The sequence below is a fragment of the Gadus chalcogrammus genome, chromosome 16 (assembly GCF_026213295.1).
Source record: "Gadus chalcogrammus isolate NIFS_2021 chromosome 16, NIFS_Gcha_1.0, whole genome shotgun sequence".
NCBI classification, from domain to species: Eukaryota; Metazoa; Chordata; class Actinopteri; order Gadiformes; family Gadidae; genus Gadus; species Gadus chalcogrammus.
Window position 1 is genome coordinate 30,660,580 of NC_079427.1, and position 27,658 is coordinate 30,688,237.

At 46.3% G+C, this 27,658-nt stretch overlaps 1 protein-coding gene across 1 annotated transcript in view; it reads right to left on the minus strand.

Annotated features, from left to right (window-relative positions):
• Positions 1-27,658, minus strand: part of prss16 (serine protease 16) — a 56,628-nt gene continuing 28,970 nt past the window's right edge. The window contains exons 3-9 of the mRNA XM_056610336.1: positions 19,887-20,119; positions 14,631-14,766; positions 12,954-13,068; positions 3,173-3,374; positions 2,255-2,345; positions 1,720-1,922; positions 1-898 (exon numbers count right to left, since the gene is read on the minus strand). Coding sequence (XP_056466311.1) covers positions 789-898; positions 1,720-1,922; positions 2,255-2,345; positions 3,173-3,374; positions 12,954-13,068; positions 14,631-14,766; positions 19,887-20,119 — 1,090 coding nt within the window. The 3' untranslated portion in view covers positions 1-788. The remainder of the gene's footprint in view (positions 899-1,719; positions 1,923-2,254; positions 2,346-3,172; positions 3,375-12,953; positions 13,069-14,630; positions 14,767-19,886; positions 20,120-27,658) is intronic.

Genomic DNA, 27,658 nt, shown 5'->3' on the forward strand with positions numbered 1-27,658 from the left:
ATCAAGGGGGGGGCTTTTCACCCTCCGAGGGTGGTTTCAAATCTATCCGGACCTATGCGGCTTCGTGTTAGGATTTGTGTGGACGCCTGAAACGCAGACGATGACGTCATTAGCCCCCCACCAGCTCGGGGACGTCAAATTTGCCTTGAATTTATTATTTTATTTGTACTGTTTTTGTAGCTTTAAATAAAGCCCCTTGATAAATGTAATTACTAACTGTGCATTAAAAAGTATTTCTGCTCAATTTAAAAGGTTGAATCTCCTCGAGACTGAATGTTTGTATACATACAGGCTGTATGCGCGCAGACTTGATGCGCTCCACTTTTTTCTGTGGAGAACCAGCGCCTTGAATATTTACTTCAGCGTTTCTACAGCTCTATGCGGTTTTGCAATGACTCCATCTTTACGGAGATATTACTCAACCGCATAAAACGATAATACGTGTGGACGGGGCCTGAGACAACCGACATGATCCCTTACAGTTCCTCAATTTGAATTGTTATCGTCACTGACAAGACATTTGGCCGTTTCCTAACTCTGGACATTCTCTCCAGAGCTACTTCTCCATTTGCTTCAGTGCAATAGAGAACCTTTATGGAAAACTCACATTGAGACGCAAAAGATGGACAAAAATAGAACTCAAGGATTAAACATTGAAATAAACTGACCCATTAAATCTGACACACTTAGAGTGCTTATTTTGCCAGGTACCATCAGCTCAGCAGTTTCAGGGTGAATGAAAATGTGATTTTCTCATGGTTTTCATGGTTGGTCGGGGGACCTGTGGGTCACTGCTTCAGCCAATGTTGGAGCAGCACACCGATATGATCCCGGGCCTGAGCCAGTTGGGGGAGGTCCTGGCATCTTGCTGGGTACATGTTGGCACAGTGGGCGGTCCCTGGTATCCAGTGTTTGAAACAGATTAGGGGGATAGAGAGGGGGGACAGAGAGAGGAGGGAGGAGAGAGGTAGAGAGGCACAAAGTGTAATTAAGTAGACGTGGAGAGATAGAGGGAGGGGAGAAGAGGGGAGAGATAGAGGGAGGGGAGAAGAGAGGGGAGAGATGGAGGGGGGGAGAGATAGAATGGGGGGAGAAGAGAGGGGATAGATAGAGAGGTACACAGTGTAATGAAGTAGAGGGGGGGAGGAGAGAGGGGAGAGGGGAGAGATAGAGACGGAGAGAGCGAATTTAACTTGAATTTAACTACACTTGTAACTGTTGGTTTACAATTGTACTAATTAACTGCCTGTTTACAATTACCAAATTTTTTCTGTTCCGTAAATGTAATATTCATCCCACACTGAGTGAGTGAATAAAACTAAAAAAAAAAGACAACTTGGTCTAGTTTCAGCTTATAAAGTACATTTTGTATGAATGATAATGTGTCATTCCATTTGATAATCTCATTTAATTCAATTGAAGTGGATTTTAAATAGAATGTTAAAAGTGTGATTAATCTTGAGTTAACTTGCCAATACAATGCGATTAATCTCAATTACAAAAAATCGTTTGACAGCCCTACTATTAATATACTTTTGGATATTTTTCAGACATTGATGGTTTGTATTCGGCAGGTATGTGATGGATCCACCCTCTGTGATATGTTCGTTATTTTAAATTTTTTAGATCCTGTAAAATCACTTTAATCATATTGATGATTGATGCAGGCCCTGATTGAGTATTATCCTGTTTCCTATGCTCAGCTACCGGTGTCTCTACCTTGGATGAGGATGGCTGGGAGCTCAGGGCTGATGTCCTGGGTGACCCCCAGGGCATGCCAGGGGTCGATGGCCCCATTGGGGAACACTATTCTGCTGGTGCGGATGTTGTAGCCTCCGTAGCACTCATTGGTCTGAGCCACGGCCTGGGCCAGGGTCTCTGCGCTGACATTGTAGAACTGGGCACACTGCTCCACGTGGTATCTGAGGAGGTCAGGGGCAGCTTTCAGGGCTCTGAGCACAGACAACTTTGTAGGAGTTAGGATTTGCAGCCCAAAGCTTTGAGGTCTGACCCCTTAATGGCCTTTCTTTTAGAGTTGTAGCTACAGAACTGATATCCTGGCCTACTGCCACCGTAGTGTTGTATTTTGATTATTGAGGGCTTCTTTAAGAAGAGCCTGAGCCTACCTACTTCTTAAGAACTGCAATCCTTCACCTTATTGTAAATGTTTTTTCGATGTTCAGCCAACTGGCCACGATGTCGTCAGAGAGTAGAAACAGTTTAGAATACCACCATATGATGCCGACACACTCACGTGAGGGGGAAGCCCCCAAAGGGCTGGTTAGGGGAGTCTGTGCTCTGGTAGAATCCAAACTCAGTACAGGTCTGGTAAACCCACTGTCGCCCTGAGAGCGAACACACACACACACACACACACACACACACACACACACACACACACACACACACACACACACACACACACACACACACACACACACACACACACACACACACACACACACACACACACACACACAAAATAAGACAGAACTTGAAGCCGTACCTAGCAGAGGTATGCATTGGAGAAGCCAGTACATATACTGGTCACGTTTGTAACTTTCTCTGGGAATGTTTTACCATCTGCTCTTCCCGTCGTGGTAAGATCTTTGTTGGATTTTATGTCTGCTCATAACTCAGAGACTTACGTCATTCAGGGCCGTGTCCCAGTAAGCAGTGAAAGCGGTAATTCAATAAGTGCCCGGTTTGACTTCTTAGTAAACAGGGTAAGTCTTCCTGGATACGAGGCCTGTAGAAAAGTGCTCAGTCATGTACACACACCGCAGGCTCAGCCACGCCTCTGCTTCCAGGATGTGGTGCTCTAGATTTATCCTTGGGGGAATTGAATCAACTGCTTAGTGAGAAGCGACTACATAGCTGTGCTAAATGGATTTCCCGCACAAAGGAAAGGTTTCAACAGGGTCTCAACCTTTTACACATCTATGGATTCAACTAGGTGAGAAGATGCAGCTGACCTCAATCACATCCTTGGGTAACCCGTTTCTTTGAGAAACCACTTTCTGTCTCAGACCCCTTGCAGACCCCAGCGCATTCTCATCACTTAGTTAAAACAATGCTGGGAACCGTAACCAAAGGAAATCATAATAAAGAGAGGCTACTGCTTTTCTTGGTTACTGAGGTTCAGTGCATAGTGAGTCACCACGTCACCCACCTCCCCCTGCAGCGGGACCGTCCCAGGAAGTGTTGCGCATGTCCCTCTGGTAGCTGGAGTAGGTGGCGTCCAGGCACTTAATGGAGAAGGTGTCCATCATGAGCCGGGCCACGCTGGCATAGCGGGAGTAAGGGTCCCCCAGAGAGGGGTCCGCCATCACGCTGCACAGCACCTTGATGGTGATGTTGGTGCCCACTACGCCCTGCAGAGCACAGCAAGAGACACGGATCACCAGGGGGCTTAGGGGCCACTCACGACTGTTCATGTCCACCTCTGGTGACACATATCGATAGCAAACCACACCATTGCGCTCATACCCTAACCTCATACCCGACTGGACCGCTCTCAATACACAACTTTTTCCCACAAGGGGTTTGCTGTAAATGCATTCTTGGAATGGGAGCATTTGGCAGTATTATGTGGTCGTTTTTTCTGTCAAGCAATTCAGGTTCATTCATGTTCAATTCATGTTCATACTCTCACCGTAATTATATATTTTTTTATATTATATATATATATTCCTTTCATATTTAACAACACACAATACTTTGCACTATTTATGTCCCTGCACTGTTTACTTTTGCACTATCACCACTGCACATATTCCTCCACCATAGCACCTTATCATCATGATCAATGTAGCAAAGAATCAGTCTTTATCATGCCATGTAATCACTCCACATGCTCTGTACTCTTTACCCTTTTAATTGTATGTACCTGTGAGTGTTTCAGATTCCTTTTATGTGTGTGAGATATGTGTGTGTATGCATAACTGGATGGCTAAAATGTCCCTATGGGATGAATAAAGTATGTATCTATCGATCTATCTATATATCTATCTACCATCACACCATCAACATTTCTGGATGGTTCCCAAAGTGGCACTGTTTTGGAATTGTTCGATTTGAATTTTTTCCTGAATTTTGGATCCTAGTGAGACGCTCTTGGTTCGTAAAGCCCCTCCCCCAAGCGCTGATGGTCCTATCATGTATTCTTGTTCATCTACTGAAAGCCCCTCCTCCAAGCGCTGATTGGTCCAATCATATATTATTTCTTGTTGTTAACTGAAAGCCCCTCCCCCAAGCGCTGATTGGTCCTATCATGGATTATTTCTTGTCGTTAACTGAAAGCCCCTCCCCAAGTGCTGATTGGTCCTATCATGTATTCCTTCTGAAAGGTTTTGGAACGAATCGAGACCAGACCAGGGGCCTCATGTACTAAGACTTGCGTGGATTTCATACTGAAACTTGGCGTACGCCAAAACCCAGAAACTGTCTTACGCACAAATAAATTCAGATGTATCAAAGTGTGCGAACGCATGGATCCAAGCACGTTTCTTTTGTACATCTCAATCAACGTGGAATTGAGCGCATATGCCGAGGTGCCAAACTCCTCCCTGTCCACGCCCTCATTTAAATATGCAATTTAATTTAAATAGGCCTCTGGACCTGAGATTCACCTCTTAATCCGATCACCTGGCACCATGAACAGAGGCAAAAAACGAAACTTCACGGAGTCTGAGCTCGAGATTTTGCTCCACGAGGTAGAAATGCGCAAGCATATGCTATTGGAACCCTGTCAACAGGGATAAATGCAAAACAAAAGAGAAGTGAGTGGGAGTGTGTTTGCGAGGCCGTCAATGCAGTGGGGTCTCAGCAGCGCACACACTCTGAAATTAAAAAAAAGTGGTCAGACCTCAAGGTGGAGGTGAAGCGGAGGGTTTCTGCCCACCGCCGAAGCGTGACCGCAACAGGTGGGGGGACGGGAGTGGGGGAACTCTCCCCCTTCGATTTGAGAGTGGCCGCTTTGATCGGTGACACAGCTCTCACCGGAGTGGTGGGAGCCCATGAAGGGGAAGCCGATCATCCCCAAGGTAAATATGCTGAAGTCATAAATGCTGTAATTATACTGGTCATACAATTGGCTGCTTGCAATACACATAAGTCGTGCGTAAAGATGCCCGGATATTAAAGACTTTGACTCGTGTTTATTAACTTAAATTTTTTATTTTTGAATAGACAAGCAAGGAGAGGGCACGGATTGCTCCGTCGGCCCCGGCGTCTCCAGCGCCCTTCGGATTTGACCATTTGCGATGTCCTCTAACAACGCTAACGCAGCCATTTTTAAAAAAAAAATCTTCATCCATTGCGCATGCTTTTATAGCCACCCATATAATTGCAAGGTGTGTTAATTGTTCATTAGTGTGTCTCTGATGTGCAAATCACTCTGAGTCATTGTTTTCACCTTTTTTCCCAGTTTCCCAGCGTCACCTCTAAGTGTCGCCAAAGGAACAATAGCTGTAGAAACGTGCGTACGACAGCTCTGGAGATGGCGTGGGGACCGCACATTTTTACAGTCATTTCACGTTTTGTACATCTGAACGTGAGCGTGGAAAAGGACGTACGCCACGTTTTTGTGCGTACGCAACCTTAGTACATGAGGCCCCAGGGCCGTGTTCCAATACCCGTACTGTCCGTACTGCGTACTCAAAATTTGAGTACGCAGTACGTTCCAATTCAGATCCGGCGAAAAGAAGTATACTTCAAGGACCCGCATGCCGTACTCAAAATGGGCTAATCGTGAAGTGTGGATCGAAGGACACTCTCCGTACTCAACGGCAGCCATCTTAGCTACGTAGCGGAAGAGGCGGAGCCAGGCTGAGCCAAAGTCGGCGCATTTTCCACATAGCCTGCATTAATAGAGTCATTTTGTAGTTTTTATAGCTTTTTATAGCTGCTAGGCGTAAAGAGTTCACCGTTCAAAGCGGGATGTTTATTGCGGGGGAGGAGCCGCGGCGGCAGTCGTGATCGTCATTTCCGGTAAGTGCACCACAGAGTACTCGATTTGGAACAGCACTCACATCTGAAAAATGAGCGTACTCAAGTGAGTACGGATAGTGCAGATAGTGTACTTCCTTTAAGTGTACTCATGGAAGTACGGGTATTGGAACACAGCCCAGGATCTGTGGACGGAAACACAATGAACTTGGGAGTCCGAGGACAGTGTCATGTGCCGTGTTCCAATACCCGTACTTCCATGAGTAAACTTAAAGGAAGTACACTATCTGCACTATCCGTACTCACTTGAGTACGCTAATTTTTCAGATGTGAGTGCTGTTCCAAATCGAGTACTCCGTGGTGCACTTACCGGAAATTACGATCACGACTGCCGCGGGAAGTAGGGGTGCTGGCTGGGGGTGCTGCAGCACCCCCTGTCTGAGGCCCTGTCTTATCACCAGGGATGCAAACACATGTATGACAAAAAAAGAGAGAGCTACCCGAAGTCTGAAAAAATATGATGGCATGATATCCTATTATCATGAGAAGGCCTATGCTATATGCTATATGCCTAGAAAGATAAAAAATATATTAGTTACTCAGTTAAAGTGACTTTTTAAACTAAGTTAATTTATTTTCACAAACACACACCTCTGCATTGGATATGTGATCACAGGTACAGGTACTGGCAGTGTAGGCCTGGCACTGTCCCTGATCTTATCTGCTGCTTAGGGGGTTTCTGGAAGAGGGTTTCGGAGAAGCTGTGCAACACTTTGTGTACTTATTGTTGTTGTCACTTTCCTCCGATGAATGTCTGCCTTACAGCGTGCATACAGGGCATGTACACCCCTGCTGGCATAATTAATTTCTTTAATGCAGTGTGCATTTAGCACATCCTTTTTTCTAAATTTTTTTGAAAAAGTCAAGACAGTGGAAAGTTATGCTTCACTGTATTCACCTTAATCGTGCCTTCTAATATTAGCCATGATGACCACTTCCAACTGCACTTGCACCCTGCGTCCTGCTGTACAATAAGTGCATCCTTCTCCGATATTTCCCACCACTATCCTCGGGGCGGGTCAGGCCGGGCCTTTGATCGAGCGTTTTTATTTTTATTTGTATCATTGGTTTATTGGCCTAATCTGAGGAGAAATCTATGCCATAAACAGAAATATTATAGGCCTTTATTACACAGGTCTTCTCAATGCCGTGGAACGCTCCGTTCACTTTGGAAGCTAGTCCGGTGACTTGTTAACCCCAGTGTCTTCCGTTGCTAAGTGACGTCACCATCTTTGCGGACAATTTATTATTGCTCTGCTGATCAACACTACGAATAATAATAATACATTTAATTTAGAGGCGCCTTTCAAGGCACCTTACAGAGCATAAAGTCATCATAAATCTTTTAAAAACAAGACATTGTGAAAAAATGATGAATGAATGCTGGTAACGAATAAATTGTAAAAAGGTGCACCATGTGAAGTTATTTTTTTAGTTTTGGCAAGTAGCCGTGTAATAAGCGGGATCATGTATAGAACGTCGCCGGTCATTATCGAAAATAAGCCCCTTCAGGGCGAAGCAAGACGCCTCCGCTGCGCGTCGGTGTACTGTTCGCCCTGTCGGGTCTTATTTTCCCGATAATGACCGGCGTTCTATACATTATCCCTTACATATATATTTAGCTGAGTAAGCCTAGTAACAAATGTGTACAAAGTTACATATATGTTAAAATAATTGTCGAGTTGAATCGGGCTAGGGCTCCTAATTACAGTTAATGTGTCGGGTCGGGCCGGGCTCGGACAGAACGTGCACGGGCTCGGGGTCGGGCTTGATTTTCTGAGCCCGATCCAAGCTCTACCGTGCGCATGCGCATCCAATATTTTGACGCGACGGCAAGGGCTGTGATTGGTCCCCTAACAAAATCATTTCCGGAATCACTTTTGTTTACCTCGAAGGCACGGGGGTCAGTCAATCAGAGCACCGATCGACGCACCGATCGACCCCCCCCCCCAAAAGGAAAACTCTTCGGATCTGCACGAACCACACAGGTCCCCAAAATGTATGATAAAAAAGCGACTCGCGCCAAAAAGCACGCCGTTTGCATGTCTGTATCACAGAAAACGATAATTTCTAAAAACTCGGGCCAAAGTGGAGATTTCTGAAAACGCCGGTTATGTGTTGTCGTGTCAACGGGGAGAAACGGGATTTTAGGTTCTGAAGCGTCACATTATGCACCAGGAAATGCTTAACGTCATGTGAGCGCCCGCTGTACCGTATTGGTCCGAATATAAACAAAAACCCCATTGTAGGACGACCTATATTTGGAAAAAAGATTTGAAGACCAGATCTTCTTTTTATAAATAAATAAATTGTATTCATTGAAATAATATACGAAAATAAAAAGGCATAGAATAAAACACTGCAACAGTAGTGCAAATAGGCCGTACTGATGTATACACCAAAGACTATTCCTGACACTCCTCTGCCCCGCTGTGTTCGCTCTGCCTAGTGTTCTATATTTCTGCATCCGGTACGTCACGGACTAGGCCACGTGTCTTGGCCCCATAACGCGGAAGCAAATCGCTCCTGTATGTTACCGTACCGGATTCCAATACCCGTACAGTTGGAACAGTACGGGTATTGGAACAGGAGCGATTTGCTTCCGCGTTATGGGGCCAAGACACGTGGCCTAGTCCGTGACGTACCGGATGCAGAAATATAGAACTGATACCGTAATGCACCGCTTCTTTGTCTTTGGATCTTTTGAATAAATGGATCAATACATGATGAATCACAATGATCGCAAGCAGAGGACCGTGAGAGTTATTGAGCAGCAGATGAACCAGTCCAAAAATCGGACACGTTAACGGAGCACTGAACTAGGCCCTCTCGGATGCCATTTGTTTCACTACGACTCCTTTCAGCTGCACACCCCTCTTCCCCAGCGAGATAACGGCTAATAAAACGCTTGAGGTGGCGTTTTGGAAAGAAAAAACTTACATTTTTTTAGGACATGGCATGAAGGTAATTATGAGCCTTTGATTGATATCCAGACATTTTTTGCGGAGACACAATCCTGTTCCCCACTTGTATTGGAGTGGACGGCGATATCTACTTCTGGGCCACATGAAATGACGGACCCCCGTCCACAGCCAGCTTAAACAGCTGCAATACCAGGCTTGGCCTCTGAGCACTGGTGGATTGCGGAAGGATGCGCCTATCCTGGGGGCCTTTTCGATCCCAGGCCCCCAGGACCTTCATGTCATGTCCTAAAAAAATGTAAGTTTTTTCTTTCCAAAACGCCACCTCAAGCGTTTTATTAGCCGTTATCTCGCTGGGGAAGAGGGGTGTGCAGCTGAAAGGAGTTGTAGTGAAACAAATGGCATCCGAGAGGGCCTAGTTCAGTGCTCCGTTAACGTGTCCGATTTTTGGACTGGTTCATCTGCTGCTCAATAACTCTCACGGTCCTCTGCTTGCGATCATTGTGATTCATCATGTATTCATCCATTTATTCAAAAGATCCAAAGACAAAGAAGCGGTGCATTACGGTATCAGTTCTATATTTCTGCATCCGGTACGTCACGGACTAGGCCACGTGTCTTGGCCCCATAACGCGGAAGCAAATCGCTCCTGTATGTTACCCTCATAGACACCTTATAGATAGACGGAGCATTGGCTGCTGGGAAGCGAGAAATACGGCCGCCATCTTGGAGTGGTCAACCGGGAGCCGCAACAGCAGCAGAAACAGGATGCCGGGCTGTTGTTCAGCGTATTCCTGCTCAAATCGGCGGACAATCCATAATAGGAATCGGGGGATTACTTTTCACAAGCAAGATTTAACATTACCGTACTATTGGTATAATTAGTATTGAATAATAAAACACGCCAAACCATGTGGCCTTTATCATAGCTACACGTATGACAAAAATCCGCATGAAAATCTGTGGTATTCAGTGAGGTATGATTAATTAAATGCGCTGACAGTTCATTGCTCCAGCCAAACGGATTACACTGAGTGGAGCGGATGACCACTCCAAGATGGCGGCCCCGCGTCTCGTCAGCGCCAGTAGGCGGTAGCAGTCGATGCTCCGTCTACCTATAAGATGTCTATGGTTACCCTGCGCCACTGAGCAGTTTGTATAGGAATGAATGGGCGGCCATTTTCCAGTCCGTGGTCCATCCTTTATTATGTCCATGTTCAATCCACACTTCACGATTAGCCCATTTTGAGTACGGCATCCGGGTCCTTGAAGTATACTTCTTTTCGCCGGATCTGAATTGGAACGTACTGCGTACTCAAATTTTGAGTACGCAGTACGGACAGTACGGGTATTGGAACACGGCCCGTGTGCCTATGGCCCTCGGGACTGAGCCCGCCGGCGTCTCCGGCTAGGACCATGCGTGATGAAGATATGTGAATCGCACGCACAATAGAAAACTACTTTCAGATGTGGTCCCTTCGATGAATGGGGATAAGAACAGGAAGACAAGTAGATGGAGTAAAACTGTCCAAAACATTCTCTATCAACCTAGCCTGCTCATCAATGATCCAATATCCCTAAACATACTATTTACCTAGAAGGCTACAGACCAGCAAAACTAGCCAGCGGACCACCCCTCTCCTCGCCTCTCATCAGAGTACAATGAGGGCTCTATCTATGGGGTCAGAACAGTATCATTAATAATGAATGCACAGAGAAGGATTCACAAATGTATTTTGTGATTTATACATAATTTACGGTGACGCTGAGCATTCACCAAATAAAAAAAAGTTTCACAGCTAATGTAGCCGTTAGCACACTCAGGATCTCGTAATTACGAGATAAGATATCATATTTACGACATAAGGATCTCATTTACGGGAAAAGGATCACGCCTCTCATTCATCAATAACGTGGCTGGCTAGCTGCAGGCCGGCAAAGATGACGCTATCCGACGCTATCGTATTTAATCTCCTGCTCGGGTTGAGGCATTGGGAAATATGGATGTTCCTTAAAAGTGAGGAGGGCATTAATATAAGTATGTCAACATTGCGCAGACATCTGAAGTCATTGGCCGGCAAAGATGACGCTATCGTATTTTATTTCCTGCTCGGGTTGAGGAATTGGGAAATATGGATGTTCCTTAAAAGTGAGGAGGGCATTAATATGAGTATGTCAACATTGCGCAGACATCTGAAGTCATTGGCCGGCAAAGATGACGCTTTCCGACGCTATCGTATTTTATTTCCTTCTCGGGTTGAGGCATTGGGAAATAGGGCTATGGATGTTCCTTAAAAGTGAGGAGGGCATTAATATAAGTATGTCAACATTGCGCATACATCTGAAGTCATTGGCCGGCAAAGATGACGCTATCCGACGCTATCGTATTTTATTTCCTGCTCGGGTTGAGGCATTGGGAAATATGGATGTTCCTTAAAAGTGATGAGGGCATTAATATAAGTAGGCCTATGTCAACATTGCGCAGACATCTGAAGTCATTGGGACTGTTCAGGAGAAAAGCCCAGTTGGACCTGCTACAAGTGGCTCTCTTCCTGCAGGAGCAGTTGAACCAGTACGGGATGCTTCACGGATACAAATTGATGCATCTGAAATGCATCAAGTCGCTTGGTAGTGACTCAAACAACTATACGGCACCTGCTCTTACTCCTAGACCCTCGAGGAGTACAACTGAGGAAACGTAATCGTCTAAGACGTCTTCTTTACATAAACCCAGGTCCAAACTTTTTGTGGCACGTCGATTCATACGACAAAAGTAAACCCTATGGCATATGTATTAATGGTGCTGTCGATGGATTTTCCCGTATAGTAATATGGCTACATGCTTACACCACAAGTAGCAATCCCCCGTGTTATTTCTACTTCCTTGATGAAGTGGAACCAGTTTTCTGAGAGATGCTACATTACCGGGGGTCATCCCTATGTTCCCCAGGTCCTATGTTCCCCGTTTTTCCCCCCTTTTAAAAAAAAAAGGTCCTATGTTCCCCGTTTTTCCCAAAAAGGGAAAGCCTTTTAAGTCTATCGCTATTGGGTTATCCCTAGGCGTGAGCCGTAGCACTGAAAATGTGTAATCCCCGACCACCAACAGCGTGGGCCTCAATTACGTCCGCGTGCGGCGTGCCTCAACGACGTCCGCATTTCGCAGATATAGTCGGGCGCCGGCGGACGTTCTGCTCCCAATAAACAGCTTTTCTTCAGCTATTTAAAGGACAATGAGGCCGACACTTAAAAGGCTGCGCCTATACTCATAGAATCTGGAGTTACAATACGTAACTATCGTTTCAGCCATTTACTGTACAATTCAGAATTGAATGAGAGGAGGGCTGAGGAGGGCTGCCAATCAAATATCGCGCTTCAGAAACGGCCAATCATAGGAAAGCCCGCCCTGCCTTGGTTCCCTCCCCCACAGTGCCAAAACTAAATTTGCGCGAGAGCAGAACATCATTCGCGAGAGGCTGTTATGCGCGAGAGGCTTTTTTGTGCGCGCAGAGGTAATTTGTGCGCGCAGAGGTAATTTGCGCGCGCGAGAGGCTGTTTTGCGAGCGCAGGGTACTTTGCGCTCGCGCAGAGATTATTTGCGCGCTCGCAGTTAATATCTACGCGTGTGGAATAATATAATACGCCCGAATGAATCTTTTATCACATTAGTGAATTATGGCCCTAATGTGTCGCCATACACCACCAGTGGGGCCACGGCTGCTCACATGTCTCTGACGCTGAAGGGCCAAAGAGGGAGGACTCTTTTGCATACAGTGATATTCTATTTTGGAATAGTTATTAAGGGGCTGATTTTGGGTATGATTGAAGTCGGTAAGGTTTTTCGGTAACACTTTGTAATTTTTTCACATTTGCATATAAGTTTCACATTCAGTTTGTGTGGGAGGAAAGCGTCATCAATCCGTCTTCTCTATTTCATCAATCCGTCAATTGGAATATAATAGTCAGAATATTTTTTTTAGTTTTGTCGAAAGGATTGTGAGTGCCTGGTGCCAGCGCCGTGCCAACCTCAAACTGGCGGTTGTCCTGGTTGTACTGCACCACGTCCATGAAGCTGCCCGCCAACGTCTCCAGGAAGTAGGCAGTGTCCATCTCTGTCAGCAGGCGCAGTGCAGAGCACAGGCTGGGGAGGAGGCAGAGCGGAGCGGGATCGATGGAAGAACACAGGAGGATGCGACAGGTAGCGGGGCACAAGGTATACATTGAGATAGGAGAAAACAAAATGGAGTACAGGGTCAGAGAATAGGCGTGCAGGGAGGGAGGGAGGAGGGAAAGGGAACAGAATTAGAAAAGGAGAAGAGGAAAGTTACATAATATATGAACAGGACACAGGAAGAAGGGATGAGTGATGCCAGAATGGTGAATAAACAAACACTTTAAATACCAGGGAGGTTTTATCCATGTCTTAAAATGTTCGATCCATTCACTTCTGCATAAAACAAGTTAGCCTTTCGAGGGTATTTTCCATTCTGTGTCATCTCTTAAAGTGGAAACAAAAAATAAACATTCATAAATATGATACCAACCTATGCACAATAAACCTCAAGACGATTAGAACAGTTAGACAAGTGGCCTGGGAAAAGAAGGAGTGTGTTTGCGCCTGCGCGCCTGCCTGCCCCCTGGTTATATAAAGTCATGTATTGATTTAAGAAGATACCCAACGTGTGTGTGTGTGTGTGTGTGTGTGTGTGTGTGTGTGTGTGTGTGTGTGTGTGTGTGTGTGTGTGTGTGTGTGTGTGTGTGTGTGTGTGTGTCCTGTCTGAGGCCCTGCGGTTTGGGGACTGGACTTCCAGGACATTGCCCGTCTGTCTGCATGATGACACTTCCTTGTGTGCTGCGAAGTGCAGAGTGAGAGGGCCAAATAAGGTTTGGTCGGCCCAGACCGAGAGCCTGGCCAGTATCTGGCCATGACATCATCAGCTCCTCGCTCAACCAGACCAAAATAATGACGGAGAATTTAGCGTCCTCACTCTATAATCTCACAGTTGACCTGGACGCCCCGAATAACAGCATGAATAAGTAGAAACCAACAAGGCCGAGTGTCTTATAACTGGACATTACTGATATATAACTGGCCATATTTACCGGAAGAAATTACCTACATGTTCGTAGCTTTTTGGAGAATGAGTCACATTGTCAATATTAATGAAATTCCAAAAAAACGAATGAGACTTATGAATGGATGAAGTGTGCTGCCATGTGTGTGTTGACTGTGGATCTCAAAGAGGGTGTGTGTGAGGGGTAAGTATTCCATGACTCCAGTAAGCTCTGGAGCTGGGCCTGGAAACACCTCAGCGGCCCCAAGGTGACAGAAGGAACTATGATGCCCGTTCGTAGAATGTCTGACCGTTTAATCAGACTTCAGCATTGTATCTCAAATTCTTTCGTACTTTGATTCCTTCTCAAGTTTGCTCAGTTTGGTCTTGAACGTCCTAGATCAATAAACTGTATGTTTACTGAACCAGCACCTCTTCCACATTAAGGTCCCCTTAATGCCCTGAGCTATCCACAAAGGGACTTTAAGGTCCCCTTAATGCCCTGAGCCATCAACAAAGGGACTTTAAGGTCCCCTTAATACCCTGAGCCATCCACAAAGGGACATTAAGGTATCCTTAATGCCCCACTTAGACCTTTAGGTCTTTAGGTCTTAGACGTTTAGGTCTTTGAAACATAGGGTCACAGTACTTGAAGTCTTTGGTGATGGCGTCGTGTGTCTTGGGGTCTTTGAGGCGCTCCATCAGGGTGTCTGATGCTTTCTTCACCAGCAGGGGGCACTCTGGGTCCTCAGAGGCCAGGGAACGCCACACCACTTCCAAATACTCTGCAATAGAAAAGTAAAGGGGATTAGACAAGACATGGGTTGATGAGCTGAGGAACCAAGGAAAGGTACAAATTCTTCCACCTGCTAAGGGTGTGTGACTGCAGCCTGGTTAGCTGCTGTAGACCGGTCGACCCGGCCAGACCTGGTCAGCTGCTGTAGACCGGTCTAGAGACCAGACCTGGTTAGCTGCTGTAGACCGGTCTAGAAACCAGACCTGGTTAGCTGCTGTAGACCGGTCTAGAGACCAGACCTGGTTAGCTGCTGTAGACCGGTCTAGAGTCCAGACCTGGTTAGCTGCTGTAGACCGGTCTAGAGACCAGACCTGGTTAGCTGCTGGAGACCGGTCTAGAGTCCAGACCTGGTTAGCTGCTGTAGACCGGTCTAGAGACCAGACCTGGTTAGCTGCTGTAGACCGGTCTAAAGACCAGGTTAGCTGCTGGAGACCGGTCTAGAGACTAGACCTGGTTAGCTGCTGGAGACCGGTCTAGACTACCAAGCAGGTCCAAGGCCTTGAAGGACCATCAAGGCCTTGTCCTCTGGATTGACAACATTGAGCCATCGTTCCATCGTTAAGCCATGTCTGAACCATTCATCTGCATTTACTAGCTAATTAAATCCTCAATGGGGATAATAATGATAAATGCTTTATTTTTCAAAAGGGACAGTGCCCATTAATGAACATTGATGTTTAAACATCTTTGTAAACATGCTGGATTATAGCAGAGCTTCTAATTTGCATCCGTAAATGCCCCTAGATACAACTTTGAGTGTGAGTGAGTGAGAAAAAGAGAGAGGGATGACTTCAAAGTAGCCCTAGGGAGGCAGCATAAGATAACATCAGTCATGATGAAGGGCTGTTTTTTCTCCATTCCAGTCTGCGCACTTCCTGGGAAAAACATTTTCTGAAGCCGAACAAAACATCGACCTGAAGCCCAACAAGCGAGCAGGAGGCTCATTAGAGGTTTGCATGGTCTGGAAGACCATGCTTGGGGAAGAAGAAGGCAAGGGATGTTTTTCACAACATCCTTAAACTAAACTAATCAGACCTGGTTGGATGTGACTGCATGTCAAGGATTTTTTGAGAAACATTAAATAAAAAAATCATGACTCTTACAGAGTGTAAAATATTGATAATGTTTCAATATGCTGTCGTACAAAAATAAATAATAAGCCCTGATTGACCCTCTATTTAGGTGGTAATGTTATCTCAGAAAATTAGTATTTTTCGGTTTAAATCTATCTATATATATATACATAAATATAGCTGCTGGAGACCGGTTTAATTAGCACAGAAATCATACCCTCATCATAGCCCTTCATCATACATATATATATATATATATATATATATACATATATATATAGATCACATCAGGAGGCACAACACAAGCACATCTTACGCAGCCCAAAATATATATTGTGTGGATACCACGTCAAATTTAAGCAAGACTTGTTTTGCACTCTGGGTCTTATTTGGTCATTGTTTGCCATAATAGGCTATAACACTTTTACAAGAACATTTTCTTGCACAAAAAAACATTTTTCATGGCTTTTCCGAAATTGCAAAGTTAACTTAATGTGGAAATTCTAACCAACATACCTTTCTGTAAAAACGTTTTTATATTATAAACTATATTACACATTAAAACAGTTTTCGCACGTGCATTGCGCATGCTCAACCTCTAGTTGTAATTTTATAAATTTCTGAGCGCATAACATAATATAATAACATTTTGCCTATAATTTTACAACGGATAACATTCGTTCACCACAAATTACTCTTAAAACCAGTGCCAACATTTAAATATTTTTTAACCATTCAGCGAGCAAAAGGCGAAACGCTGATTATCATTTTCAATGACATGCAGAAGCATCATCAACACGCCCACTGAAGTGGTGTGAGAAATACAGACTTTCTACTCCACATTCACATGTAAGGTTATTTACATTTCCTACGGAGAAAATAATACCTCAGGGGTAGTATTATTCAGGAGATTTTCAGGGTACAATTGTCAGGATATGTTGGTCACACATACGGCCCATTAGGAGAATATCAGGACTTACCCGCGTGTCTAAAAGCAGCTAGTGTTTGATTACATTATATAATTAGTCAATTTATGGTAACAGGGGTAATTGTTCAATGGAAAGTGTAGTATACTATGCATGCAAATCAATATTCAATAAAATCAATATAATAGCTTTTACTGTTATTCAGGGCTGAAAAGTGCATTGACATTTTAAAATGCAAGGTAACTACTATTGGTTAGTTGAAAATAATAATCATCATTGAGATTAAACATCTCTTCCAGTTTCCTGGCCAAGACAGGCAGCAGTAACCTACAGTCACACATAGCATACACACAAAACATAAGAAAAATAAAACAACTAAAACAGTCCGCAGGGGGGAGGGGGGGATATCAATAGTGCACAACATTTGGGGAAGCTCAAGGAGGAGGGTAATATAAATTTTGAGGAACAAAGTGTAAAGAGATTTCGGGAGGCTCAAGGAGGAGGGTAATAATACATTTGAGAAACAAATTGTAGTCTTGTGGTGGACTCTGTAGACATAATTCACCATACTGGGTTATTGACATGTTTTCGTTCTGTGTTATAGGGACACTGTCTCTTTAAGATCACGTGACTTATGTGTTGATATGCCGGTCAGTTTGAATTTAACGGTTTTTATATGACAAAATGAACGACCCGCCATTGCTTGTCGAGGTGAGAAATTGTCTCGTTCCTTCTTTTATCGCAATTTCTACCGTCAATAGAAAGAACGTGTCAGAGAGAACGTGGGAGAGTTTGTCGACGGCGGAGCAGTTATGTTTTAAAACATAACGTCTTACCTGGGCGAGTGTGGCTGCGGTGTGTGCGCGTGTGTGTTCTTACCTGCGTGTGTGTCGACGGCGGAGCCGTTATGTTTAAAAACATAACGTTTTACCTGGGCGAGTGTCACTGCGGTGTGTGCGTGTATGTTCTAACCTGCGCGTGCGTCGATGGCGGAGACGTTATGTTTAAGGGCGAGTGTCGCTGCGGTGTGTGCGCGTGCGGGTGTGTTCTGTGTATTATTAACTATATATTATATTATGACACGTTTGACACGTTTTTCTAATAGTATTATTAGGTATACATTATATTATTAACAATATATTATATTATTAACTCTAATACACATTAAAACCATATTATTAATTATATTTTATATTATCAACTCTATGACACGTTAAACAGTATTATTTACTATGTTGTGGAGTGCAATAAATGAGGAGACAAGAGACGGAGATGCGTTCGAGTCGGCTTATCTCTCCACTTCAATATAGCTTCACATCAAACCAGGTTAAAACCGCAACTCTGTTACGTAACCCTTTCCCTTAAAGGTACAGTACCTTGGTGAATGTCTCTTAATCGTACTTGTGGGTCACCACAATATATTATATTATTAAGTACACGTTAAACAGTATTATTAAATATATATTGTTAACTACACTTTAAAAAGTATTATTAACTATATTATATTATTAACTGTATGACATGTTAAACTGTATTATTAACGCTATATTATTAACTCTATGAAACGTTAAACAGTATTATTAACCTATATAATACAGTATACACACAGGTAAGACTCGAAAAATGTGAATATTGTGCCAAAGTTAATTTATTTCAGTACTTCAACTTAAAAGGTAAAACTAATACATGATATACACCCATTACATGGAAAGTGAGATATTTCAAGCCTTTATTTGTTATCATTTTGATGATTATGGCCTACAGCTTATGAAAACCCCAAATTCAAGATCTCAGAAAATGAGAATATTACATGAATTAAAAAAAGAAAGGATTTTAGATACAGAAATGTCGGCCCTCTGAAAAGTATAATCATGCATATGCATATGTAGTCAGTACTTGGTTTTGGCCCTTTTTGCATGAATTACTGCCTCGGCATTCGGCATGGCATGGATGCTATCAGCCTATGGAAGACCAGGATTCTTCAATAGCGGCCTTCAGCTCTTCTGCATTGTTCGGTCTCATGTCTCTCATCTTTCTCTTTCGGCAGTGTGGGCAGGTGCCAAGTCCTGCTGGAAAATAAAGCCAGCATTTCCATAAAGCTATTCTGCTGAAGGAAGCATAAAGTGCTCTAAAATGTCCTGGTAGATGGCTGCATTGACTCTGGACTTAATAAAGCACAGTGATGACATGGCTCAGCAGATGACATGGCTCCACAAATCGACACAGACTGTAGTACTGGACTTCAAGCATCTTGGATTGTGTACCTCTCCATTCTTCTTCCAGACTCTGGGACCTTGGTTTCCAAACGAGATGCAAAATTTGCTCCCATCAGAAAATTGGACGTTGGACCACAGAGCAAGCGACCAGTTACTTTTTTCCTTCAGCCAAGGTAAGACGATTCTGACATTGTTTGCTCTACAGGATCGGCCTCACAAGAGGAATACTACATTTGAAGCCCATTTCCTGAATCCGTCTGTGTGTGGTGGCTCTTGATGCAGTATATCCAACTTCAGTCCACTCCTTGTGAAGCTCCCACACACTTTTGAATGGGCTTTTCCTGACAATCCAGTCTGCGGTCACCCCTGCTGCTTTTGCCCCTTTTTTTTCCACACTTTTCCCTTAACTTTCTATAAATGTGTTCTGATACAGCACTTTGAGAACATCCAATTTCTATGACAATTACCTTTTGAGGCTCTCCCTACTTGTGGGGGTTGTCAATGATGGTAACGGTCAGGCCAGCAGTCTTCCACATGATTGTGAATTCCACTAAACCAGACTGAGAGACCATCAGGAACCCTTTCCAGGTTTTTTGGATTCTTTAGCTGATTAGAGTTTGACCCTCTGAGCCTACAATATTAAACCTTTTCACAATATTACAATTTTCTGAGATTCGGAATTTTGGATTTTCATAAGCTGTAAGGCACAATCATCAAAATCATAACAAATAAAGGCATGAATTATCTCACTTTGCATGTAACGAGTCTATATAATATTTTTGTTTCACCTTTTAAGTTGAATTACTGAAATAAAGGAACTTTTGCACAGTAATACATTTTATTTTTTGTTATCATCTCATCAGTCCCATGGGAGCGCTGTGCTGCAAGTCCTACCTGGGAAGTTAACGGTGGCGTGGACAGGTGCACTGGTGGCCACAGAGGCATGGACCAGGTGAGGGTACTTCAGCCGGAACCAGGCGGCAAGCGAGCCCGGGTACGAGCCCCCAAACGCCACCCACAGGCTCTTTGTTAGGCCCCGGGCGGTCCCCATGGCGGTGCGGAAGTGGGCCAGGTCGGCCAGGGCCTGGCGGCTGCTGAGGAAGGCCAGGTTCTCTGTGCTGAGGTCCCTGGTGGGAGATGAGCAGGAGGACAACGGTTACAACCCATTCATGCTTTGTGTCCCTCATGTAGTGGGTCCTTTTCTATTCTCCTCATCATTCCTTTTGACAGTGCAGTGGCGCTATCTAGTGGTGAGTGCAAAGTGAACGAGGAGCATACAATTATTGGTAATTTTCAAAAATTACACACAATCTTCATTCAAAGTAACAGACTGTTAAAATGTAAACAAGTTGGATTTTATCAAATATAACAAAGGCACAGTCGACCAGGCCGACCCACTTATGGTGCTCGGGTGACCCACTCATCCCCAGCACTCATCCCAAACTCATCCGGAGAAGGCGGAGGGTCCGAGGGGGATGGCCCTACACCACCGGGCACCCCAGCCCACTCGACAGGAGGACCCCACCGAGCGGACTCTACGGGGCCTCCCCTAGACACCGCGGACACCATGACGGCCACCGAACAGACCGGCCCACCAGGAGGATCCGAGAGCTCCCCTCTCACTCCGTTCTCGGATTTCTTCCAAACAAGGGGGGGAGGAACGGTCCGACCCGGACAGTTCGCCAGCAGCCAGCTACAGGACGATGACTTGAAGAAAGCCTGGGGCCACGTCCTCGCCCATGATGGCCAAGCGAGGGAATCAGTGAGTAGCTTACCTCACCCTCAGCACCAAGGGCGGGCCTGCTGTATCGGGTAGTAGAGGTGGGGGGGGGGGGGGTGACCGTACAACTGGTGGTACCCCACCCTTATGTTAGCAAAGTCCTGTTCAGGGTACACTCTGTTAGGGGCTCATCCAGGCATGGATAAAACCAGGGACAGGATTTTGGACCGTTTTTATCGGCCTGGGGTGAAGAGAGACGTCGTTCAGTACTGTCAGGTGTGCCCGGAATGCCAGCGCACTGCCCGAGACCCTCGGTCTGAAACCCATGCCTATTATGGAGGTAACATTCGACCGGTTAGCACTAGACATTGTCGGGCCTCTCACAAAGTCGAGCCGAGGTCATAGGTATATATTGGTATTGGTGGACTACGCCACCCGGTATCCTGAAGCCCTGCCCCTCCGCGCCGGCACCGCTTAGGCTGTAGCTAAGGAGCTCATGCTTCTGTTCATTCGGGTAGGGATAGCCAGGGAATTACTAACAGACAAGGGGTCCTGCTTCATGTCACGGGTATTGAAAGAGCTTCTTAGTCTTCTCCAGGTGAAACAGCATCGAACCTCGGTGTACCACCCCCAGACAGTCAGGCTCGTTGAACAGTTCATCAAGACACTCAAGCAAATGCTCAAGAAGGCCATGGAGACCGACGGGAGGAATTGGGACCAGCTCCTGCCCCGTTTTCTCTTCGCAGTCCGCAAAATACCCCAAGCCTCCACATGTTTTTTTTTTATTGTACGATGAGAGACCAAGGGGACTCCTCGACCTCGCCAAAGAGGCGTGGGAGAGTCAGCCCTCCCCATATCGCACCATGGTGGACCATGTAGAGCAGGTGCGGAGCCACATGGCGCAGGTCTGGCCCATCGTCCGGGACCATCTCTGACAGGCCCAACAGGCCAAGGCACGGGTCTACAACCGGCGAGCCCAGCTGCGCATATTTCAGCCCGGGGACTTGGTCCTGGTCCTGATACCAACCGCGGAATGCAAATTCCTGGCCAAGTGGCAGGGGCCATACGAGGTGGTCTAAAGGGTGGGAGAGGTGAACTACCAGGTACGGCAGCCCGGGAGAAGCAAACCCACCCAACTCTACAATATCAACCTGCTGAAGCAGTGGCGGACCGGAACTTCCCAACAGGTACCGGCTCCCTTGGTTCTAGCCACCCGGCACGGCATACCGGAGGTCCCCGTGGCATACCGGAGGTCCCCGCATACCGGAGGTCCCCCCCACGACCTCAGCCCTGCCCAGAAGCAGGACCTCGAGGAAGTCGTCCTACAACACCAGGATGCCTTCTCGGAGGTACCCGGGAGGACCACGGTCACCCAACATGACATTAAAACAACGCCAGGCGTCACAGTGTGCGTCCCACCCTAACGGTTCCCAGAAGCCCGTAGGAAAACTATCCGGGAGGAGGTCGCCAGAATGCTCCAGCTCCGTGTCATCAAGGAGTCGTCTAGCGCCTGGTCTAGCCCCGTCGTCCTGATCCCCAAACCAGACGCAGGGCTCCAGAGTGTGCCTAATTTGGGCGCACAAGCGCCTAGAATTCGGGGAAGTGTGACCAAATATTTTATTTGGGCGCACCGGTGCGACTAAAAAATTATCTGGTATAATTATTATTATTTATTTTTTTACAGAGCAGTCTATTCATAATATTGTAATAACAACGGAAGAGTCAGTGAATGAAGTATTGATTAGACAGCGATTTATTAGATACCTAATAAACCGTTGGAACACGCAAGACCGGAAACAATAGCAACGCCGGTAAACAAACCCTCGAAGCCCAATCCAGGGGCCTGTACTACTAAGCTCGATTAGAGGGTTAGCAAGGTATGTTGAGCTGAAAGCCTGGGTTAGCTGTACCATGGAAGTCGATCTCTTTAAGCGTCGCTGTATGACCATTGGTGACTTACGCTCGCAACCAAACCTGGTCGGGAGCAGCTTTTCAGCGAGTCTACCCGGAGATCGGCGTGCGCAGCTTCCTAGCCCCTCCTCCGATAATTGCGTCACCATTTGTGGGTGTTCCCATGGACCTCGGCGCACTTTTCGTACAGGCGTTTCTCCGGAGACAGAGGGTTTTTCGGGACAGAACCGATCCCTTGGCATTGTCTGACGATATTCTTTATGAGAGATACAGATTTGGCATTTATTTAAGGCATTTATGTAATGGTCAAAATATTATTAATCAATGGCGTAAATATCGACGGTGCAACCGGTGCAGCTGCCCCCCCCCCCCCCCGTCAACAACTCAGCGCAAGGCAGGCACGGTCCAACGCGTCCATGGCGCACCCGCCACATTCCAGCTGATGATGGACCAACTCCTGCGGCCACACCAGGCGTACGCAGCAGCATACATCGAAGACATCATAATCCACAGGGCCAGCTGGGATATCCACCTCCGACAGCTGCGGACGGTCCTGGGGGAGTTGAGGAAGGCTGGCCTCAAGGCCAACCCCGCCAAGTGCCGCCTGGGTCTGGAGGAAACGTCCATCTGGGTTACCAAGTCGAACATGGGAACGTCCGACCCCAGGAGACCAAGGTTGCGGCCATCCAGGACTGGCCCCACCCCACCTCAAAAAAACAGGTGAAATCGTACCTGGGTCTGGTAGGACACTACCTGAGTTTTATCCCCGGTTTTTGCCACTTTGGCCAGCCCCCTACATGATCTGACCCGGAAGCCCTTGCCAGACTGTGTAACCTGGTCGGAGGCAGCAGAGATGGCATTCGGACTCCTTCGGTGAGCCCTCTGCTCGGAACCCATCTTGATAACCCCTGATTTCTCTCTGCCCCTGATAGTACACACAGATGCGTCCAAAGTAGGACTGGGAGCGGTATTATCCCAGGTCCGGGCGGGAGAGAAACACCCCGTGACCTACATCAGTAGGAAACTCCTCTCCAATGAGAAGAATTACTCCACCGTGGAGAAGGAGGCCCTGGACAAGCTGAGGTACCACCTTCTGGGGCGGGAGTTCAGTCTTCTTCACACATGCAATACGCCGCTACTGAAGCTGCTGCTCGAAAAGGAACGATATATCGAAAAACTTGAAAAACTCGAAGCTGAAGAATCAGAGAGGAAGAGGGTTCTCGAAGTTGAAGAATCAGAGAGGAAGTTCTGGAGGGCAAGCGCAGGCAAATAGAGCGAATGGATACTTTAAGGAAGCTAAAGGCTGCCAAGGCACGACAGCAAGTATATGAGCAGAATGAATGCTCAGATGAAGAAGTGGAAGCGCTGCTACATCAACATTTCCCCTTGAAATAAGAGAAGAAAGAGGTCAAACAGGAAAGTAACATGTCAAAGCATCACCCTCCACCACAAGCTATGCCACTTTTTAACAAAGAAGATACAACTGCAGCCCTCGTGAAAGTGTTCGCAGACTCATCAGCGCAATCGTCTTCCTATACCTGAACCATCAACGTTCAACGGCGATCCACTCAGATTCAACGACTGGAACGATTCATTTAATATGCTGATTGATAGTTGGGCGGCGCGGCGCGGAACGCTGCCGCGCAGCTAGTTGGCGCCGGTGTGGGCTAGTACACCCGGAATAATGGGGGCAGAGTTTTTGACGCGTCGCTGCGGCGCCGGTGTGTGGAGGCCTTAAAGGGGTAGTTCGGAATTTTGGAAATAGGGCCTGATTCCGAAGTGAGCATTGGTATTCTATATCACTGGAGACAGTTTTCAACACATTTCATTCAGTCCTTCTAGTTGCAGAGTTCGCTCGTGCTAGGCTAGCGCAAGTCAACGGGCAATGCTAGCCTGCTATTAAAAACAGTCGTACCCACTCCACAGTACACCCGAGGTAAATCAATTATAACGACAGACTATACATCTAAATGTCTGTTTATAGAATATTGTTAGAAATAAAACCAACCTTGCATTGCATTGCATTTTGAGGGAATTGCGGGGTCTCAGCAGCAGTGTTTATATTCCTGTACGTAGGCTACGGCAGCGGCGGACTGATACCTAGGTTACCTGCCGCTGTCATTGATACAAACGCAGAGTACAGTGAACGAAGGAATTCTACAAGCGTATTAAATTAACAAGATATGGCCACGTTTGGAGGAGTTAGCGATGCATCTGCTTTTGAAGACGATTATGAGGAATTTGTTGTATCCAACGAACCGTACATGTACGAGCCGGTGTTTTGATGTCAAAGCCAGCAGCAACAAGCCACAGTTGAGTCCTTTCTGGATCTCGCACTGGAAATTGGAAATTGGTGGAAACTTTGTGGTGCCCATCTGTACCGTTTATTTCTACAATTTCTAAAAGCACACTGAACCATCATGTGGCCTAGTCGTTCAATTGCGCTTCTGTCCGACGCTTCTCTGTTTACGTTCTTCTGTCGTGATTCGGTTACAAACCTAACCAGCGCATAGTAGAATTCCGCTTCTGCTGAGAAAGTAGTCCCTCGATGATTCATGCGATGCATGGTTAGTTTTATTTCTAACATTATTCTATCAACACAGACATTTAAATCTATAGTCTGGCGTTATAAATGATTTACCTCGGGTGTACTGTGGAGTGGGTAAGACTGTTTTTAATAGCAGGCTAGCATTGCCCGTTGACTTGCACTAGCCTAGCACGAGCGAACTCTGCAACTAGAAGGACTGAATGAAATGTGTTGAAAACTGTTTCCAGTGATATAGAATACCAATGCTCACTTCGGAATCAGGCCCTATGTCCAAAATTCCGAACTACCCCTTTAACACCGGGATTCCACCGAACGCGTACGTGCCCCGGAACGGCTGCGCCGCGGAACGGCTGCGTCCTCCGATTATCCTAAACCTAATGTACTCACCTTCCACTCCCAAAACTATTGTAATTAAATGCCACGCTTTGTCCTTTCTGACATTTTCCTTATAAAAACGATGATTTGGTACATAAATGACTTCATGTTGCTGAACTTCGACAATGAGTCTCTCGTCGTCCATATTGCCGACCCTTTGATTGATTGACTGCTGACCTGGTGCCACCGGTCATGACGTTATAATGTTGATGTGAAGTTATATGAGCTGAGTATTGTGTTTTATTTTGAAAATTGACCGGATGCTCTATGGCTTTTACTTTTCACTTCCTGCCCGGCTCGACCTGCTCTGTCGAAATTGACGCAGTTTAGCAGCGGCTCGCGGCAAAAATAGAATTGGACGGAAAGATAGCGCCGCGGCGCAGCACGCCGCTCCTGGGACGCTACTGAAACGTTCCGCGGCGCGCCCGGTGGAAATGGTCTCATTGATTAGAGTGGAAGCGATCAGCAGCGGTGACCGCGGCGCGTACGCCTCCGGTGGAATCAGGCCTTGAGCTGTGCGCCTGCGACCTCACTCATTCAACAGACGCAACACTCAAAGGCCCAATCTCATTCCTTTGCTACATAGAAAATCTCAGCCCTAGCCCTCGCTGTTGCGCGTTCACGCGCCTTGGAGTCATGTCCCAATACTGTTTAAATGTAGCTTAAGGGGTAAGGGGGAGGGCTAACATCCCCTCAAAATTGAGATTTTCGATGGGCCCCCCTTAAAGCGCTTCAGTTCTGACTTGCTCCCACAATACCTTGCGAGAAAACGGAAAATCAAGAAATATCCTAAACAAGATGGAGGGCGAAAAGATGCGACAGGATTGGAAAAACACAAATGTAAGTGTTTTCTCAGTAATTAACTATTAATTATTTTATTGATTATACTCTGCAGCCCGGCCGCGGTCTTCGAAGCCCGGTCGCGGACTCTCGGTAGATCGCGAAAGTCCGATCACAGGCTCTGCAGCCCGGCCGTCGGACTTTCGCGGGCCGCCCGACCCCGGTTCTCGGCCGGGCTGCAGCCCGTGATCGTGCTCTGCAGCCCGGCCGAGAATCGGGGTCGGGCGGCCCACTCTGCAGCCCGGCCGTCGGACTTTCGCGGGCAGCCCGACCCCGGTTCTCGGCCGGGCTGCAGCCCGTGATCGTGCTCTGCAGCCCGGCCGAGAAACCGGGGTCGGGCGGCCCACTCTGCAGCCCGGCCGCGGTCTTCGAAGCCCGACCGCGGACTCTCGGAAGATCGCGAAAGTCCGATCACGGGATCTGCAGCCCGGCCGTCGGACTTTCACAGGCCGCCCGACCCCGGTTCTCGGCTGGGCTGCAGCCCGTGATCGTGCTCTGCAGCCCGGCCGAGAACCGGGGTCGGGCGGCCCGCGAAAGTCCGACGGCCGGGCTGCAAGACCGGGCTGGATATCATGTCGTATGATATCCAGATCTTCCATGTTCTAGTGACTCCAGGTTAAAAATAAGCTTTATACTAATATATTATATTATATTAGTAACATTCTATAAGTAATATTATAGCCTATATACTAATATATTATATTATATTAGTAATATTAATCAATGTAATTTTTGGCAGTACTATATTGTGTACATATTATATATTGTACGTAACATATGGCCATATCACCCAGTTCTGGCATATAATTCCTAATTCCTTCTTATTCGTTTTCTTTCAGGACATCGTTGAGTCCACTGCCAGCAGCCCCCCCACCTCTCCCTCATGCTCCTCCACCCCAGGCACCTCTTCCACCACCCCAGACACCCCTTCCAAGAGGAGAGTGCCAGGGAGCAGGCGAGGCATGAGGAGAGCGAGGCAAAGTTGGCGGAATGGTGGAGAAGATGTGATTCTCCACCATTCTCTCAAAAGCTGAGAGAGAGTGTGTGTGTGTGTGTGTGTATTTTTAGGTGTGCGTGTGTGTGTATTTTTAGATGCTTGTGTGTGTATTTTTAGATGTGTTGTTCAGTGTTTCTTATTTAAATAAAGTGTTTCTTCTAAAGTGTTCTTGTTCATAACCGATTATTATCTAAGGGTGCACTCACACTAGGCCAAAATATAAATACCATTTCAGGTTAAACATCTTTACAATGGGTCTTGCTCGTTGCCCGAGA